The 20,513-nt window shown below is 38.3% G+C and overlaps 1 protein-coding gene across 2 annotated transcripts in view; it reads left to right on the forward strand.

Moving 5' to 3' along the window:
- Nucleotides 1-20,513, forward strand: part of MEP1A (meprin A subunit alpha) — a 41,752-nt gene that overhangs the window by 11,118 nt on the left and 10,121 nt on the right. For both annotated transcript variants that reach the window (XM_033217382.1, XM_033217383.1), the window contains 4 exons: nt 4,809-4,926; nt 12,459-12,634; nt 17,721-17,942; nt 18,809-18,958. In XM_033217382.1, the coding sequence (XP_033073273.1) occupies nt 4,809-4,926; nt 12,459-12,634; nt 17,721-17,942; nt 18,809-18,958 (666 nt within the window). The remainder of the gene's footprint in view (nt 1-4,808; nt 4,927-12,458; nt 12,635-17,720; nt 17,943-18,808; nt 18,959-20,513) is intronic.

The following is a 20,513-nucleotide window of genomic DNA, read 5'->3' on the forward strand; positions in this document are numbered from 1 at the left end:
AAAAAAAGCCACTGTTCTATTTTTTCTTTTTTCTTCATACGTGAATTTAACCTCATCTAGAATTTCATATAAATGGAATCATATGTTATATACTCTTGATTAAGGCTTCTTTTTACTCAGTAAAGTGTTATTGGGATGCATCAATGTTACTGTGTTTATCAGTAATTTGTTCTTCTTTTGTTACTGAGTGTCATTTCATTGAATTGAGTATGTCACAGCCTGTTTTACTATTCTCTTGGATTGAATCTATGTTTTGGCTATTATGAATAAAGGTATTATGAACAGTCTTGCACATATTCGTTTTTAAAATATATTTTCATATCTCTGGCGTAAATACTTTAAGAATAAAATTGCTGGGTTATAGTATAGGTGTAGGTTTAGTGTTAGACCTCTTTCAATATGCTGGTACCATTTTACACAACCACAAACAATGTATGCGAGTTTCATTTACACCATGTCTTTGCTAACATCTGGTGTTGTCAATTTTTTAAATTTTAGCCATTCTTTTGGGCATGTAGTGCTACCTCATTAATTTATTGATTTTTATTTCCCTGATGACTAGTAATGTTGATCTTCTTTAAAGTTAGTTATTGGTCATTTGTATATCTTCCCTTGTAAAATATGTTCTCGGTTAACCCATTTAAAAAATTGGGTTATTTGTTATTTAGTATTGAGTTGTAAGTGTTCTTTATATATTTTGGATATGTCTTTTGTCAGATATATATTTTGCAAATATTTTGCTCCAGATACACTGTTTCTTTTCTCCAGTGTCTGATAAGAAATCATCCATCTTTCATATTGTTGTTCTCCTGTATGTAATGTCTTTTTTCTCTAGTTCCTTTCATATGTCCTCTTTATTTTTGTTTTTATAATGGTTTGATTATGATATGCTTATGTTGATTTTCTTTTTATTCATCCTGCTTGGGCTCACCAAGTTTCTTATATTTTTAGCTGATTTTTAAATAACCAAATCTGAAAAATACTAGGCCGTTATTTGCTCAGATATTTTTCTGTGCGTCGCCTATCCATCAGAGACTCTAACTGCACATATCTTAGACTGGGTGGTATTTTTTGCATTGGTCACTAAAGCTCTATTCATTTTTCTGAACATTTTTCTCTCTGTCTCTTTTATCATTGCCAGTCAACTTTTAAAATTATCCAGTGAATTTTTTATTTTGGATATAATACTGATAGAATTTTCACTGGGTTCTTTTATATAATTCCCATTTGTCTGCTAAGATTATTTGCATGTTCATCTTTTTTTTCCATTAAATTCTTTAACAATGTTTGTCTGCTAATTCTAACATTTTAGTCATCTTGGGGTCTGTTTCTCTTTCTAGTTACTGCTTTTAATATTATCTATGGATAACAGTTTCCTGTTCCTTCACAGGTCTCATAATTTTTGATTATATATTAGGCATTATATTACATTGTAGTGATTATGCATATTCTCATTCTTCTCTGAATTGTGTTAATTTTTGTTAGAGCAGTTAAATTACTGCATGATCATCTGGAATTTGTGGAGGCTTTGTGTGGTTTTGTCCTTGGTTCAAGGCAAATATCTTAGTGCTGGAACACAGTCTTTACTGTTAAGTCACGGTCCCTCTGGGGTTTCAACGGAATGCCTGAGTTTCCCCAGCCCCTGTAACTTTGCATGACTCAAACTCCAGATTGTCCCTCCACTGCAGTGGGCAGCAACTGATGTATCTGTTCAGGTTGCTCAGTCTTCCAATGGCTCCTTCCCATTAAGGGCCTTGGAGCCTTCTCCCATTTATGCAAAGTTCATGAGTTAGACAAGGATTGAAGGGGCACTTATCCACAAACTTTGGGATGAATCTCCTCCTTGTCAACCATGACTTTCATTTCCAGGACTTCCTCCCTTGATTTTCAGACACTCAGGTTAAAACTCAGCCCCAAACCTGTCCCTGTGGTATGTTAAGAAAATACAACTGCAGATTTATACCTGTGTTCTCTTTTTCTCGCACTGAAGAAATTAAGACTTGCTCTCATGCAAAAAGCTGTATAAATGTGAATCTTACCCAGTAAAATTTTCCTTTTTTAAGAAAAAAGTCCTCCATTTTCCACCTGCTTTAGCTATTTTCCAGCATATTTAAAGAGTTTATTTTCTTATTTTTTCAAATTTACAACTGTTATCTGTGGGAGGATTAATTAGATTCAAGCTCCTTGACCATTATGAGCACCAGAGATTCTCTCAAAGGATTCTTAAACTGAATCTAGGTAGCCTTCTTATGCTTATCTTCTAATACACACAGCCATTGGTATCTGAAGTTAACTCTTCTCAAAAGAAAAAGAAAAAACAGAATAAATAAAGTTAACTCTTCTCATATTATTTGATCCAGGGTTAAAAGAATGTTAGTGGTTTTCAAAACTAACTTGTTGTTTGACACAGAACTATGTACAACTTACTATGTCAGGGCAGTTGGCTAGGAAGAAGAGTTACAATAAGACAAAAAGTATACCCCATTCTCTCAAGGAGCTAACAGTGTCTTAAGTGTAGTAAACCACCTACATAAAGATGACTCATGAAATCAAGCTTTGGCCACCTATAACCTTAGCACCTTGCAAGGCCGAGGCAGGAAGATCACTTGAGCCCATGAGTTCAAGACCAGCCTGAGCAACTGAGACCCACATCTCTGAAAAAGAGAGAAGGGGGGCGGGGAGAGAGAGAGAGAGAGGAAGGAAAGAAGGAAGGAAGGAAGGAAGGAAGGAAGGAAGGAAGGAAAGAAGGAAGAAAGAGAAAGAAAGAAAGAAAGAAGGAAGGAAGGAAGGAAGGAAGGAAGGAGGAAGGAAGGAAGGAAGGAAGGAGGAAGGAGGAAGGAAGGAAAGAAGGAAGAAAGAGAAAGAAAGAAAGAAAGAAAGAAAGAAAGAAAGAAAGAAAGAAGGAAGGAAGGAAGGAAGGAAGGAAGGAAGGAAGGAAGGAAGGAAAGAAAGAAAGAAAGAAAGAAAGAAACGAAGGAAGGAGAGAGGGAGGGAGGAGGAAGGAAGGAAGGAAGGAAAGAAGGAAGGAAGGAAGAGAAAGGAAGAAAGAAGGAAAGAAAGGAAGAAAGAAAGAAAGAAAGAAAAAGAAAGGAAGGAAGAAAGAAAGAAAGAAAGAAAGAAAGAAAAAGAAAGAAAGAAATGAAGGAAGGAGAGAGGGAGGGAGGAGGGGAGGAAGGAAGGAAGGAAGGCAGGAAGGAAGGAGGGAAGGAAGGAGGGAAGGAAGGAGAGGAGGGGAGGAAGGAAGAAAGGAAAACCAAATGTGGCTCCTGCATTCAGAAGAGGGGCACTCAGAGTTGCCTTCATGGAGAAGAGGAAGACTTCAAATGGGCTCTATTTTCATTTATCCCAATGATGTAGAGGCAATTTTTACAAAATTATTACAGAGTTGCTTAGTTCCCTCTTTACGACTTATTCAGGTGTGGAGAAGGAAGAAGAGGTATGATTTAAAAACTAACCACTCTCAGAAATCCCACCACTTGGATTTAGGATTAAAAAAGTCACATAGCCTTCTAGGAAGCTTGACTTCAGTATAATCACTTTTTTTCTTACATTGTTGTAACACCACAGCTATCTTAGGTATATCTCTTTGTATTACAGATGTAACTAAATGAGAATAGGCAAAAGTGCATGAAAATCTCCCAGCAGATGTAATGAATGCTCTTGTTGTTGTTGTCTGTGTTGTTTCCACAATTAGTTTATTGACTATTCCCATGACTATTTCTTTAATGATCTTGATATGATATTATGACATCCAGGCTATGAAGCTCCAACTTGATAGTTTATCAAATGAAATAAAGGCCAGAAAAATATGATGTAATTCCTGGCCAATAATTATAAACTCTTTGAGAGAAAGCACTAAATCAAATGTGCAAGAAATATAATTTAATTTTATATAGCTTGGCTTAACTTTTAACTTAGATTCTAGCCTTCAGTAAGTTGATGGGAGGGGAAAATATACACAAAGTAAAACATAATCTCAGTTCCTCTGGAGTATCTTTCTTCTCTACCCCATCTTTGTCTTACAATGCCAAAGTGCATGCATGCTAGGTGAAATGAAAGGCATTTGATCTTTGGTCATTTGTCCCCACAGGTTACTAGTCAGCATCTATTTTTCCTGCCACTTCAAGTCCGCTAGTCTTCTGCTGCTTGGGTACTGAGCTTGGGTTACAGAAATCTTTTCTAAGGCTGTGTGCAGTACTAGCTGTCTGGTCTTGCCATCTCCTAGGCATCTTTCTGGGAAGCAGGGTAAAATACCGTATGTGCTTCTTATGCTCTCAGAACCCACAAACCTCTCTAAGCTCTGCTTTCCTCCTCCAGAAAGAGAGAACATCTTTTTAGATTGGGGTAAGGAACACTATCTCACTGCCTTTCTCTAAGGTACTTTATCTATGTCTACTAAAGCCAGAGCTACTCACAAGCCACTTCTGTTTTCTGCTCTGCCATGTGACTCTCCTGAGGCAATGCACTCTAAATCTCAGCTTCAGTGGGGGAAAGGGAAAGGGAGAAAGTGTTGAAGTTATTTTATTATTTTATTTAGTCATATACACATGTGAGTATTCTTATTTTGTAGACACATATGCATTGTGCATTCAAGGTATGCACTTAATGTTTATGTCCACAACTAAGTTTGCAGATGTCCATAACCAATTTTGCAGTTTTAGTTACCAGGAAATCTATTTATTAACAAAAAATCTATCATGCATCTCTGTGGATTTCATGTGGTAGCATGTTTTTCTCTAAACTATAAGTTATAGATATTATCCAAGGTTTAAACTAATGCTCATTGATATTTTCACTGATGTCTGCAGGGCTGAATGCTAAAGGAGCCATTCTGTATGCCTTTGAGATGTTCCGCCTCAAGTCCTGTGTGGATTTCAAGCCCTATGAAGGAGAGAGCTCATATATCATATTTCAACAGTTTAACGGGTTGGTATGAAATTTTACAGAGTGAAAATCATGCATACTTTGGTTTATAAAAAGCGACACATCTCTTTCAAATGTGAAAAGAAGAAATTGGAAAGAAACTAAATGGAAAATCAAATTGTTCACTGTGAATTTTTAAATTATATAACATTTTTAGCATACTCTGTACAGAATGAATTATTTGGATATGTCTTGGCTTCAGGGAAATCTATTTCAATACTATTTGTAGGTTTAGGTCATGTTTTAAATTAGAGTACTTTTTTAAAAGTCAGCTTTATTGAAGTATAAACTTGACCCTTTAAAGAGTACTGTTCTAAGTTGTAGTACTTCGTTGCTAGACTTTGAACAGTTGTAGATATAAATTTGCTCTTTATAGTTATTTATTTCTAAGAAGAACTAAATGATGTATCAAGGAAGAAGCCGTTTTTCTTCAATGGTGTTTATGTCAACCAATAGATTGGGAAGCAAAGCCACCATCTGTTGTGATGCTGTATGTTTGTGTCTTCAGCTCCACATGGGGGTATTTCCTCACTCCTTCACAATGCAGTTTCCATTGCTGCCTCCAGGCTTTGCCTGCAGCAGTTGTCTGGTTCTGGCCATGTGTGATTTATTTATTTATTTTTGGTGACATGAATATGTTCTTTAGCAGTGATTTCTGAGATTTGGTGCACCCATCACCCAAGAACTGTACCCGAAGTGTAGTCTTTTATCCCTCGCCACAGCCCATCCTTTCCCCTGAGTCCCCAAAGTCCACGTACCATTCTTTTGCCTTTGCGTCCTTATAACTTAGCTCCCACATATGAGTGAGAACATACGTTTGTTTTTTCCATTCCTGAGTTACTTCACTTAGAATAATGGTCTCCAACTCCATCCATTTATATATATATATATATACACACACACACACACGTATATATATGATGGGCATTTGAGCTGGTTCCATATTTTTTCAGTTGCAAATTGTGCTGCTATGAACATTTGTGTGCAAGCATCTTTTTCGTATAATTCTTTTTCTCTGGGTGGATAAATACCTAGTAGTGGGGTTGCTGGATCAAATAGTAGATCTACTTTTAGTTCTTTTAGGAACCTCCACACTGTTTTCCATAGTCATTGTACTAGTTTACATTCCCATCCACAGTGTAAAAGTGTTCCCTTTTCATGCATCCACACTAGTGTATATTATTTTTTTATTTTTTAACTATGGCCATTCTTATAGGAGTGAGGTGGTATCACACTGTAGTTTTGATTTTCATTTCCCTGATAATTAGTAATGTTGAACATTTTTTCATATGTCTGTTGGCCTTTTATATATCTTCTTTTGATAATTGTCTATTCATGTTCTTAGCCCACTTTTTGATGGGATTGTTTGTTTGTATTTTTCTTGCTAATTTGTTTGGGTTCTTTATGGATTCTAGATATTAGTCCTTTGTTGGACATATACATTGTAAAGATTTTTCTCCCACTCTGTGGGTTGTCTGTTAACTCTGCTGATTATTCCTTTTGCCATGCAGAAACTTTTGAGTTTATTTAAGTCCCATTTATTTATCTTTGTTTTTGTTGCATTTGCTTTTAGCTTCTTAGTCATGAAGTCTTTGCCTAAGCCAATGTCTAGAAGTGTTTTTCTGATTTTACCTTCTAGAATCTTTATGGGTTCAGGTCTTAGATTTAAGTCTTTGATCCATCTTGAGTTGATTTCTATGTAGGGTGAGAGAAGAGGATATAGTTTCATTCTTCTACATGTGGCTTGCCAATTATCCCAGCACCGTTTGTTGAATAGGATGTCGTTCCCCTACTTTATGTTTTTGTTTGCTTTGTTGAAGATCAGTTGGCTGTAAGTATTTGAGTTTATTTCTGTGTTCTCTATTCTGTTCCATTGGTCTATGTGTCTATTTTTATACTTTCCTGTTTTCATGACTATGGCCTTATAGTATAGTTTGAAGTTGGGTAATGTGATGACTCCAGATTCATTCTTTTTCCTTAGTCTTAAGTTGGCTATGTGGGTTCTTTTTTGGTTCCATATGAATTTTAGGACTGTTTTTCTAGATCTGTGAAGAATGATGGTGGTATTTTGAAGGGAATTGTATTGAATTTGTAGATTGCTTTTGGCAATTGTGGTCATTTTCACAATATTGATTCTACTCATCCATGAGCATGGGATAGCTTTCCATTTGTTTGTGTCATCTATTATTTATTTCACCAGTGTTTTGTAGTTTTCCTCGTACAGGTCTTTCAGTCTTTGGTTAAGTATACTCCTAAGTATTTTATTTTATGTTTTGCAGCTGTTGTGAAAGGGGTTGAGTTCTTGATTTGATTCTCAGCTTGGTCACTGTCAGTGTTTAGCCAAGCTACTGATTTGTGTAAATTAATTTTGTATCCTGAAATTTTACTGAATTTATTTAGCAGTTCTAGGAGCTTTTTGGATGAGACTTTAGGGTTTTTTAGGTATACAATCTTATCATCAGCAAACAGTGATAATTTGACTTCCTGTTTACTGATTTGGATGCCCTTTGTTTCTTCCTCTTGTCTGATTGCTTTGGCTAGGACTTCCAGTAGTATGTTGAATAGAAGTAGTGACAGAGGGCATCTTTGTCTTGTTCCAGTTCTCAGGGGAAATGCTTTCAACATTTTGTCATTCACTATAAAGTTGACTGTGGGTTTGTTGTAGATGACTTTTATTACCTTAAGGTAGTCCCTTCTGTGCCAATTTTGCTGAAGGTTTTAATCATATAGGGATGGTGGACTTTGTCAAATGCTTTTTCTGCATCTATTGAGATGATCATGTGAATTTTGTTTTTAATTCTCTTTATGTGGTGTATCACATTTATTGACTTGTGTATGTGAAACCATCCCTGCATCCCTGGTATGAAACCCACTTGATCATGTTGAATTATCTTTTTGACATGCTGTTTGATTCAGCTCACTGGTACATTGTTGAGGATTTTTGCATGTATGAACATATTAGGGGATACCAAGGGATATTGCTCTGTAGTTTTCTTTGTTTGTTGTAGGGGATGGGGGTGTGGTTCCCAGTCTAGTGGAGTTATATTCCAGGAGGGATTATAGCTGCCTCTGCTGAGTTATACAGGTTGCCAAGGAAGTGGGGAAAAGCCTGCAGTCACAGGTCTCACCCTGCTCCCATACAGCCCGCAGCCCTAAAGGCTGGGCTTATTCCCACCATGCCCCTTCAACAGCACTGAGTCCATTTCCAGGCGGCTGGTGACCAGGGCTGAGAACTTGTCCCAGACCACGAGCCTCCCTGTTGAGAAAGCAAGCAGACTCACAGGTTTTCAGCATCTCAGGGAGCATGCAGCTGTGATCCAGTTCCTTCAAAGGGTCTATGGATTCTCTCGGCTTTCCCGGTATGTTCCTGCGGTAGTTCTTGGAGCAAAAAATCGTGATGTGAGTCTCCATACACTGCTCTGTCCAGGCAGCTGCAAACTAGTCCTGCCTCCTATCACCCATCTTAATCCCGAGACCTGACCATGGGGTTTTAATAATCATGGATGGATAGTGTGATGAAAATGGTAGTTAGCACATGATTTAGCCTCTTAGGAAAAAAATGCAAAAAATAGCAGTTAAATAAAAGAAAAATACTGATAACTACTTAGATACAAATTAAAAACCTCACTCACCTGAGTAGTTATTTTTGGAGCTTAATTATTTATTTTGTTTATTTATTTTTTTAAGACAGAGTCTGTCTCTGTCAGCCAGGCTGGAGTACAGCGGCATGATCTCGGCTCACTGGAACCTCCGTCTCCCAGGCTCAAGCAATTCTCCTGCCTCAGCCTCTTGAGTAGCTGGGATTACAGGCATGTGCCACCATGCTCAGCTAAGTTTTGTATTTTTGGTAGAGACGGAGTTTCACCATGTTGGCTAGGCTGGTCTTGAACTCCTGACCTCAGGTAATCGGCCCATCTTGGCCTCCCAAAGTGCTGGGATTACAGGCGTAAGCCACCATTACAGGCATGAGCCACCGCGCCCAGCTTCATTCTTCTATTTTTTAAAAAACTGTACACCTACTACATTCCAGGAAGTATGTTTGACTGTAGGTGCAACAAAATATGCAATACGGTCTTAGCCCTCAGCAGGCTTACAGTTGGCGGGTGGGGATGGTGGAGAAATTAGTATATTGTCTTAATACATGACAATGAGTGTCCCAGGTTGCAGCAGGGCAGGAGTGGGACCACTGAGAAAGTGTGGGATGAAGCATCAGGGAGAGTTGAGATGAGTGTTAGAAGAAGGGAGGACAAATTGGGGACAGGAAGGGGGGAGAGGGTGAGGGAGGAGAAGGAGGAAGAGGAAGGGGTGGAGAGGATCAAAGGGAAGAAGAAGGAGAGGGTGAAAAGAGAGCAAACATGAACCTGAACCTGGTTACATGGAGAACCCCCTAAGTTCGGTGTGCCTGGAGTTTTGCATGTCAGTGGCAGATAATGAGCAGGAGCCAGGAAGGTGAGCAGGAGCCTGGTGATGGAGAGCCATGTGTGAGGGGCCTATTGTTTGGTGCAAGGTTCATTCTATGCTAGTTTTCCATTGTAGAAAGATTACTTGATCAACAGTGGTTAAAGAATTGAAATAGAGCAAGACTGGTGGCAAGAGATCGATTAACGGATGCTCCCATTTTCCAGGGGAAAAATGGAAGGGACCTGCACCAAGGAAGAAGCAGGTGATACAAAGAAGAGGGAATGGATTTCAGAAATATGTGAAAAAGTAGATTTATTAGAACTTAACCTTATCAAATTGGTTAGTGGGAGGGGTTAGGAAGGGAGAGGAGTCAAAACTCTCCGAGATTTTGGATTTGGATGGCTGGCAAGTGGTAACTTCATTTGCTGAGGCTGGGAATATTGCTGAAAGAATAACTTTGGGGATGAGGTAGGAGGGTAAACTCATCTTGTGGCATGTATTTTATTGCTTGAGGTTTTTGCAGGTCATATAAACGGAGATAACCAATAGTAGTTGGATGGTTTATTTTTCCGTAAAGGGGAAACATTTAAAGTATATCTCAGGCCTTGCAAAGACCACACATTTCAGAGGCTCTCTGCTTTTGACTACTGCATTTTGTCCCTTGGCAATCTCTGACCTTCAAGAAAGTACTAAAACCTTTAATTTTTCATTGAAAATGTCAGAGAAACAATTAACTTTCTTAATTTTATTTCCATTCTTCAGCTACCACTTTTGCATCTTTTTTTCATAAAGAAAACTCCTTAAAAATAAAACAAAATCCACATAATTACTTTCCAAAATTCTCCCTTTCCCAGTGAAGTTCTCCCGGCTTCTTTTTTTGTTTTCAACTGAGTCCCAAGTACTTGATTAAGGGGTAGGTCAGCTTTGAGAGACATCTTTGTAAAAATGCTGAATCTGGGAAACCCTATCACCTATGGCCAGGAGGTGTCTCTGTTACAAATAACTTAAGAGATGAAAAAAGAGAGGAAAATATTTTGGGAAGCGACTCACCCAAAGTGCCACTAAACCCTTCCGGGCACTGGTCCCCTGAAGTTGGAGGCTAACTGGGGCTCTTTCAGAAAGACAAGGTCAAAAGTTCTCAGTGAGGTGGAATGTATGGTATTTTTACAACTTATGTCTTTCTGTTGCGGGAGGAATTTAAAAAGAAAGATAAATAATAAATGCTTTCTCTGAGTTGTGAATATTTTGCAGAGTAAACTCTGATTTGGTAATAAAATGCCACTATCAGAGAGGCAAGTTGATCATGGTTACATTTGCATAACACTGTAAACTTACTAAAAGTCATTAATTGTATACTTAAAGAATTTTATAGTATGTAAATTATGCCTTAATAAAGTTATTAGAAAACAAATAGGCCGGGCGCGGTGGCTCAAGCCTAATATCCCAGCACTTTGGGAGGCCGAGACGGGCGGATCACGAGGTCAGGAGATCGAGACCATCCTGGCTAACATGGTGAAACCCCGTCTCTACTAAAAAATACAAAAAAACTACCCGGCGAGGTGGCGGGCGCCTGTAGTGCCAGCTACTCCGGAGGCTGAGGCAGGAGAATGGCGTAAATCCGGGAGGCGGAGCTTGCAGTGAGCTGAGATCCGGCCACTGCACTCCAGCCTGGGCGACAGAGCGAGACTCCGTCTCAACAACAACAAAAAAGAAAATAAATAAGACTCATCTTTGAGTTAAAATCACATGTTAGCCTTTAAAGCTATACTATGTCAATAATCTTGGGGAGAACAATGGCAGGTAAGACACTGTGACTGTCATCATGAAACTTGCAATCCATTGGTTGCATTTATGACTATCAGGAAATCTTTCTTTTCTGCTCAGCATTGGTTAAAATATAGATCTTCATTTGACAATTTAAAGCCAATAGGGAGGGATTGCATTGGGGAGTTATACATGATATAAACGTCATGCACATGTACCTTAGAACTTAAAGTATAATAAAAAAATAATAAATAAATAAAAAAGCCAATAGGAGACATTGTGGAAAGCTTTAGGTTTGCTAATAGAGGTGAAAAATTGGGTTTACGAGAAGAGAAAAAATAATTGGGAGGGGGCGTGGAAAGAGGAAGACATTCTATCACAAGGAATTTAGGGAATCTGTCAGAGGTTCTCGAGCCCATTTATTTCTGAAGGAAGTTATGGGTCCTCCTTGCCTGATACCCTTCAGAAATAAGTTAGGCAGCCTTCTCTGTGATGTCATAACACTATAGATCTGCTATTTGCAAAGACATGGATTTTATTAATTTGCTTTTTAATGAGGTTCTTTTTATGGTCATAAAATATATGCTTATTTATTATAGGAAATTTGAAAATTTATTAAAGTATAAAAGGGCTGGGTGCAATGGCTCACACCTGTAATCCTAGCATTTTGGGAGGTCAAGGAGGGTGAATCATTTGAGCCCAGGAGTTTGAGACCACCCTGGGCAACATGGTGAAACCCTGTTTCTACAAAACAATAAAAACATTAGCTGGGTGTGGTGGCACATGCCTGTAGTTCCAAGTCCCAGCCTCTCGGGAGGCTGAGGTGGGAGGATCATCCAAGTAGAGGAGGTTGAGGCTGCTGTGAGCTGTGATTGTGGCACAGCAACCTGAGTGGTAAAGTGAGACCACCATCTCAAAAAAAAAAAAAAAAATTAAAGAAAAAGAAAAAAGAAAGAAAAGAAAAAAAATTAAATCAACAACAGCTTTCCCTTGGATAACAATTTTTTAGATAAAGGCAATAGTGTTATTCTTTGGAGTGCCCTGTGGGTTTGTGGAGGTGAGGAGGAATGCCAAATTTTATTGCTTTCTACCTTGATGAATTGTTATGATAGGACTGATTTGCTTCTGAGTATATGCCACTTTTATAATGTATTATATCTTCACTTTTAAAGCCTGCATAGTATTCCCTCTGGGGAATGTTCCTTCTTTAAGTGTCCCCCATCTTTGGACCATTAGCATATGAGAATGCTGTTGGTAATTTCTTTTTAAAATCAAGCCTAATTCCCTCCTAATTTGTGTTTTGCAGTACTGTGAATGACAGCCACTTAAAAATTCTCTAGAAGAAATGTTTCCTCTTCTCCTCTTTAAAGGTGCTGGTCTGAGGTTGGTGACCAACATGTGGGACAGAACCTTTCCATTGGCCAAGGCTGTGACTATAAGGCCATCATAGAACACGAGATCCTGCATGCTTTGGGATTTTACCATGAGCAGTCAAGAACGGACCGGGATGATTATGTGAACATCTGGTGGGACGAAATTCTTTCAGGTGTGATTGGGTGGAGATTGCTATCACATATACACTGGCTGAGACCAATCCTGGAATGACCAGGCCAAATCTGTGTGGACAGGAGCTTCAGCCTCTCTAGTGGGAACAAAGACTATGAAGAGGTTATGAATTGTTGGCCCTTTATGTGGGCTGTGCTGATCTGACCGTAATTCATCGCAGATAAGGGTCTCAGGGATTGGTGTTAACTCACCGTGGGGGTCAACTGAAAGTTAATCAGAAGCTTTGCTTTATATCAGTGTTTTCATTAAAACTCTATCTAAAACCGTCTACTTTCCTGTCTTAATGAGGAAAGTGAATCCAGATATTACAGTCATTTCTCTGGATGTGAAATCTCCTGTGCCTCTAGAAGGCTGTTTGAGGTTTAGTTGATTATTCCATGACTATAGGACATACTTGAGAAGTATTTTTTTCAGTTGCTTTACCAAATCAATAAAAAATATTTAAAAACAAAAAAAAAACATGCTTTTATCTGAAATAACACCCCAATTATGTTAATTCTGGCTAGTTATCTGGGTTCTGATTAATCAAAGGTTAATGTTTTTTTCTTCCTTGTTTCTAAGTACCTTGCTTCTTCTGCCTCCATCTCATACTATGCAAAAGATAACAGTTTTGTCTTACATATTATTCAGTTATATTTTCTAAAAATTTCATTGTTCTTTAGGTTGTTTTGTTTTGAGACAGAGTTTTGCTCTTGTTGCCCGGGCTGGAGTGCAATGGTGCGATCTCGGCTCACTACAACCTCTGCCTCCTGAGTTGAAGCGATTCTCCTGCCTCAGCTGGGATTATAGGTGTGTGTCACCACACCTGGTGAATTCTGTATTTTTTAAGTAGAGACGGGGTTTCATCATGTTGGTCAGGCTGGTCTCGAACTCCTGACCTCAGGTGATCCTCCTGCCTTGGCCTCCCAAAGTGCTGGGATTACAGGCATGAGCCACTGTATCTGGCCTTTACTTTCCTTAATTGTTTGAGACAATGAAGTAGAGTGCTTTTGAGTACACTAGAACATTTATTGAGCAGTTTTCTGATGTACTAGGAAAAAAAAAAGTCAATGCTATGTTTCTGAAGATAACTAGTTTTTAAGTAGGAATTAGTGTAGAGAATGCAAAAATATTGTTTTCGGCAGTAAGAGATTAATGCAACTTTAATGTATTTAAAATGCCGTAACTGTTTCCAGGCATGGCTTTTATAAAACAAATCATAGCCTTGTGTAGGTATCTGTTTTATTTAGATCCCAATTTTATATGCGGATTCATATATTGCAGTGCATCTATAATAATTTTACTTTTAGGGGCTTGGAAGAACGGACCAACCTTTAAAATTAAGTATGAATCTTCAAAAGTTTTCTGCCAGGACTGTAATAGTTCATTTCAGAGTAAGACGGTCAATGATTTTCACATGAGATCAGGGTAGAGAACGCTGGCTAATCAAAATCACCTGTGAGGTTTCTCATCCTGTGCCTTCCCAGTCTCTTATATGCTGGTAACTCTATGAATGTGGGTCGGTGTAGTAAGGAAGAAAACTGTAACTTATAAGTCTGATAGGTCACCGGGTTTGAGCCTACCCACTTACTCCAACCATCTTACCACCACCCACTGGACCAGAGGCCAGACAGCACTCTTCTTTGCCTCCCAGTCCAATCTAGAAAAGTTTTGGAGCATATTCACCCAGAGATGAAATAATAGCTCAGGCTTCGTGTACCTATCTCTCAGTAGTAATTGTGTTATAACTGTGTGTGTAGAAGGAAGAAGGAAATGGAGTAATAGGTCAAAGGACTGAATCTCTGATTGCACTACTCAGGGGACTATTAGACTTTGTCTATATTTGCCTGTAAGCCCTAATTTCTTATCTTCCTGTGCATATACTTGGCTTTGATAAAAATTTTGTAAGAAAGCAGAAAACATTCCTATTTTCAAGTCTTATAGAAGACAATACTTCGTGCTTTTAAAATGGTTTTAGGCCAAATGAGGTTCCCTTTATCAGAGTGAGGGACATTTGCCAGGGTCAAGTGCAGACTTGCTCAGCTCTGGTTTGAGCACAGGTTGCTCAACACATATTTGCTCATCTCCTATCTGTGTTTTCATCAGGTACAATTCCATATATGTAAATTGCCTGCAACCACGGGAGAACTGTTCTCAAAAGAGACATCAAATCTAATAAGATCATCAACACAGGCAGTATTATTTATCAGGGTAATTTATGAGTTTTATTGATTTAACTTTGGTTAATAACAAGCTTTCTGTTTAACTTAAGAAGACACAGTACTGGCAACGTAATTCTCTCCAATGTCCATCTCCATTTCTTGAATCGGAATTGTGTTTTTGAAATTTGTTTCCTTATGCTAGGGAAAAAACTCAACTTTTGAGGTCTAGCAGGGGTTGACAAACTATAGTCCATGGGCCATATCTACTTGCTTTTGTAAATAAAGCTTTATGGAAACACAATCATAACCATTTGTTTAAGTATTATCTGTGGCTATTTTTGTGCTACAATGGCAGACTTGAGTAGTTACAACAGAGAACATATTTTCTATCTACTCTAGAACAGGTTTGCTGACTGACCTCTGGTTTACAGGATCACATGCCCTGTATTATAGCCCCTTTTCAGCTCTCAGCTGTGAGTCCCTATCCTATTCACTGTTGGGGGCCACTAGCAGCCTAGCACAGCCCTCAGTGGATACTAGGCCCAACAAAAACATGTTGAATACATTTTTAAAAATTATTCAAAATATAATTTCGAGTATATTTCGTTTGTTAAGTATTCTCATAAGAATCCATGAGTAATACAGATTAAAATAATCCAACCTGATGGGATTTTTGTTTTTGTTTTGAGACAGAGCCTTGCTCTGTCATCCAGGCTGGAGTGCGGTGGTGCAATCTCGGCTCACTGCAACCTCCACCTCCCGGGTTCAAGCGATTCTCATGTCTCAGCCTCCTGAATAGCTGGGATTACCAGCGTCCGCCACCATGCCGAGCTAATTTTTGTATTTTTTAGTAGAGATGGAGTTTCACCATGTGGGCCAGGCTGGTTTCGAACTCCTGGCCTCAAGTGATCCACCCGCCTCAGATTCCCAAAGTGCTGTGATTACAGCTGTGAGCCACTGTGCCCTGCCTCTAATCAGATGATTTATGGAAAATTAAGGAAAGCACATCCAGTGAGTTGAAAGTGCTTTGCTTCAGGAGCCACCGAAAGTTACCAAAAGATTCTAGACTCTTGATGCTCTTTACAATTCCATTATCTCAAATGACATCCTAGGACCAAGTACTGTGGAGGGATTAACTTTCCACTTCCCTGTTAGAGCCATTGTTTCTTTTAGACCTGTCCCACCTTCAAAAATGCTTTGATCTCTCTCAAGTAATTCCCAATACTATCCCCATGAGTTGGGAGAATGAAACATCAGTATTCAAATTTTACAGTTAAAGCAAGATATTGCTCAAACGTGGTCTTGCTCCTTAGATTTTCCGAAAGCATTCAGAGACTCCCTCAGGCACCTGCTGGAGCACCGCCTGGCCACACCACACTTCTGCAGTCCTGCATGTAACTCTGTAAGAGGCAGTTATGTTTTCTTCTCTCTAATTGTTCAAAGTAACTGGATGAGGCCAGGCACGGTGGTTCATGCCTATAATCCCAGCACTTTGAGAGACCGATGCAGGCGGATCACCTGAGGTCAGGAGTTCGAGACCAGCTTGGCCAACATAGTGAAACCTCATCTCTACTAAAAATTCAAAAATTAGCCAGCCATGGTGCAGCACGCCTGTAATCCCAGCTACTCAGGAGGCTGAGGCAGGAGAATTGTTTGAACCCAGGAGGCGGAGGTTGCAGTGAGCTGAGCTCTTGCCATTGCATACCAGCCTGGGAAACAGAGCAAAAACTCCGTCTCAAAACTAAACAAGCAAAGAAACAAACAAAAAGTGACTGGACAAAGAGCTAGAGAAGAATATGAGGATGGGAAGTTATGACTGGAAGAGTTAGCCGCATTTGCAGTCAGTTTTCCTATCACTCCACAGGAAGAAAATCAAAAATCTGCAAAACTTTCCATTAATGCAGCCCAAACAGTAAATTCCCGATGGTTATTAGTCAGTTCAAAGACCCTCTGATCAGTTATTTTGTTCAGTTTTTTACATGGCAGCACATCTTATCTCACTTTATCTCACTTATCTCACTTTCACTAATCTCAGAAAAATATCTACCTTTCCTCTTTTGACAGGAAATAAGTTTTCTTCTTCCTGTTTTATTTTTGTTCTCCATGAGGCTATTGCTGGAACAGAAGGATGTGAGCCTTGATTGACAGGATCCCCTGTCTTGCTTTCAGCTACTTACCTTTCCCTCTGCCCCTCAGATTTCCTTCTCCTAACCCATGAAGAGTAGGCCAGGTACAGCTCTGGGCAGACTCAGTGGATGAAGTACTTGGCTGTTAGAACGATGTGTCTTGAACATAATCAATTGTGAACATTTTCCTGAATTCAAAAATTGTTTTTCCTGTCCTTTGGAATGACTTCCTCAGCTTTGCTATTTTACCTTCTCTTTCTGAAACTCTTACACACACATACACACACACACAGATACACACACAATTATATGCATTTATAATGTACCATTGGTGTAAACATGTACATATACTTAGTAATTTCTAATATTTATCTGTATTTTATATGTATTTTATAGTTATTACAATATTGTACACATTATTGTATATTAATATATTAACTAATAATCAATGATACATAGTAATTTTATATTATATTGCTTATAAAATATAATTTATATTTAATTTATATTTAGATTTATTTAAATATATATTTATTAGATTTATTTATATGTTATATATCTATGTATTATTTATAGAGTATATATAATCAATATAATATTTATTAAAGTAATATTTATTAATAGTTATATATTATATATTATTTATAATATATTTATTTAAATATAATAAATCTATTTAAATATATATATTTAAATATAACTATTTCCCTTTTTTGGAGGGTCTCTGGGTCTGTAGTCAAAGAGCAGCACGGGGAAAATACCATGACAGAGCAGGACCTGTGGATTCTCTCCCTAACAGGTTACCAGCACAACTTTGACACCTATGATGACAGCCTCATCACAGACCTCAACACACCCTATGATTATGAGTCTTTGATGCACTACCAGCCTTTCTCATTTAATAAGAATGCAAGTGTTCCCACCATCACAGCCAAGATCCCTGAGTTTAACTCCATTATCGGACAGCGCCTGGATTTCAGTGCCATTGATTTAGAGAGGCTGAACCGAATGTACAATTGTAGTGAGTACCTCCGTTTCTGAGAACTTGGTAAAATAGCCTCAGCAGAGATTCCCTCAGCCTTAGAGATTTCCTTTACATTTTCCTTTACTCTTCTTTAATGTTCTAGCTAAAAGAATAAGAACAAACTGCATAACTTTTGTTGGTCTACTTCTAGACCCATTTGTTTAAGTATTGTCTATGGCTGTGTTTGTGCTACAATGGCAGAGTTGAGTAGTTAAAAACAAAAAACAAACAAATAAAACTATAACACCAACCTTACAGAATGGTTATAAAAACCAGTTATGTAGTTGTGTTTTGTAAAGTCAAAGTACTGGACAAATGTAAGGAGCTGTTATTGTCTAGCTTCTTTTGCTTCTTTTGGAGGATGCATTATTATGTAAAGCTCAAGATACGTGATAGACTTGAAAGCATTTTGTATCCTGCAAAATTCTTTATGTACATTAGTTATTCCTAGAGTAATCTAATCCTCTGGGGCAGGGTATTTTCTAAAGATGATCCCACTAGCCTTCAGAGATAAAATGTTTGATTCTGTTCAGTAAGTATGTACAGAAGACCTACTAAGTACAAAGCCAAGTATTATAGGTACCTTGTTCTTGATCTAAAGGAGTTAATGGTTGGTATTTACATAGCAGAGAATGATTATATATATATTTTTTAATCTTGACTCTGTGAGGTAGGTAGGGCTGTGTCTATATTAGCAAGTACTAAGATCTGATGACAGTAAGATTTGCGTTTGAGAAACAGTCAAGAAAACAAGCTTGTGATCCTGTTGTATCTGAACAATGAGGTTTTAGTGGCTTAAGACACTAGCTATTTGGAATGACTATCTTTCATTTTTAACCAGATGATAAAAATATCATTTGCAGCCACAACTCATACTCTTTTGGACCACTGTACCTTTGAGAAGGCAAACATCTGTGGGATGATTCAGGGCACCACAGATGACACTGACTGGGTCCATCAGGACAGTGCTCAGGCTGGAGAAGTGGATCACACCTTGCTGGGACAATGCACAGGTCAGTGAAAGTGGAAAGCAAACACATTGATGTGGTTCACCAGGTTCGATTAGGTTATGCTAATCTCCATGTTTTGCCTCAGTCAGAATGTTAGTTATCAAACTTGAAAATCTGAACAAGGACAAAAAAATTTCTCATATCTTAATTATTAACTCAATAAAAAGCATCCAGTCTCTGGGCACACAAAAGAAAGATGCATTTAAGCAAAACTGATATTGGTATATGATTGATAAGATAAAACCTCGTAAATAAAGGCAATGTCTGTAGAGCCACACCCTCCTAAAGAAATATAATGTGAGTCACATATGTAATGTAGAATTTTCTAATGTCCACATGAATCTGGCTCTGTGGCACAATGGATAACACATCGGACTTTTAATACCTACTTGAAAAAGTAAAAGAAAACAGGTGAAATTAATTTTAATAATGTATTTTGTAACTCAGTATATCCAAATAGTAGCATTTCAACATGTAATCAATATAAAAGTTGTTATGAGATGCTTCACTTTTTTCAGGCTAAGTATTTTAAACTTGACACATATTTTACTCCTGCAGTGCATCTCAGTTTGCACTGGCCACAATTCAAGCACTCAATGGCCACATAGGTTTAGTAGCCACTGTATTGGATAGCACAGCTTCAGATACTTCCTATATATGGTTTGTGTAGTGAAAAAGACAGACAGTTATGAACTAAGTGACTTCACCACTTACTAATTGAAATATGGCTTCACCACTTACTAATTGTGACCACAGGAAGTTGTTGTCATGTGTGTGTTTTTTCTAAAAGTCTTGGCTTTTGCAAGCCTCTGTAAACATCAAGATATTGATGTCTGCTTCACAGTGACAATGGAGGAAGATAATGCATACAAAGCCCCTACCTGCAGACCAGCAGCTTCACTTCCCATCTTTCCATCTTCCCTTTCTCTCCAGAGCTTCCATTTATTTTGTTTTTCTGTTTTAGCCTTCTAGTGTTCTGTGCCTGCCATTGAATTCATCTTAGCCATAATTGGAAGCAGATGAGGTTATAGATTATTATAGCTTTTTAAAGACTAGACTATTGTGAAGTCACTTAGTCTACAACTGTCTGAGAGTTGGTGAGATTCCCTTCCTAGAAGGGACACAGCCTGTCACCCAGATACCAGGCCACCACAGGGAATGTCAGAGGTGATAAGCCACTGACACTTCCTCCACCTTTGGAAGAGGGTAAAAGTTTCTGTCACAGATCAGATTATCAAACATATCATTCCAAGTGTCCAAAGGTTGATCCAAGTCTGAAGTGCTCTCTAAATTTCCGTTTTAGCCTCTAATCCAACCTATTCTGTGGGCTTGCTGCTAGGCTAATGTACACTTGCCAGCTAAACACAAAGGTAATCTTTACTGTGAGAAGAATCTGCTGAAAGAATGTTCTAGTAAGAGAAAAGGACCACAGCCCAGAAGAAAGATCTGGAAAAGCTGTATCAGGTTAACTTGAGCAGCTATTATGCTTCTTTCAGAGGAGGTATTTAATGAAACATATCCCTCTGCTAGAGAACTCTTGCATAGTTACAGGTGGATG

This window comes from Trachypithecus francoisi, unplaced genomic scaffold (genome assembly GCF_009764315.1).
Source record: "Trachypithecus francoisi isolate TF-2019V2 unplaced genomic scaffold, Tfra_2.0 Lachesis_group10, whole genome shotgun sequence".
Taxonomy (NCBI): domain Eukaryota; kingdom Metazoa; phylum Chordata; class Mammalia; order Primates; family Cercopithecidae; genus Trachypithecus; species Trachypithecus francoisi.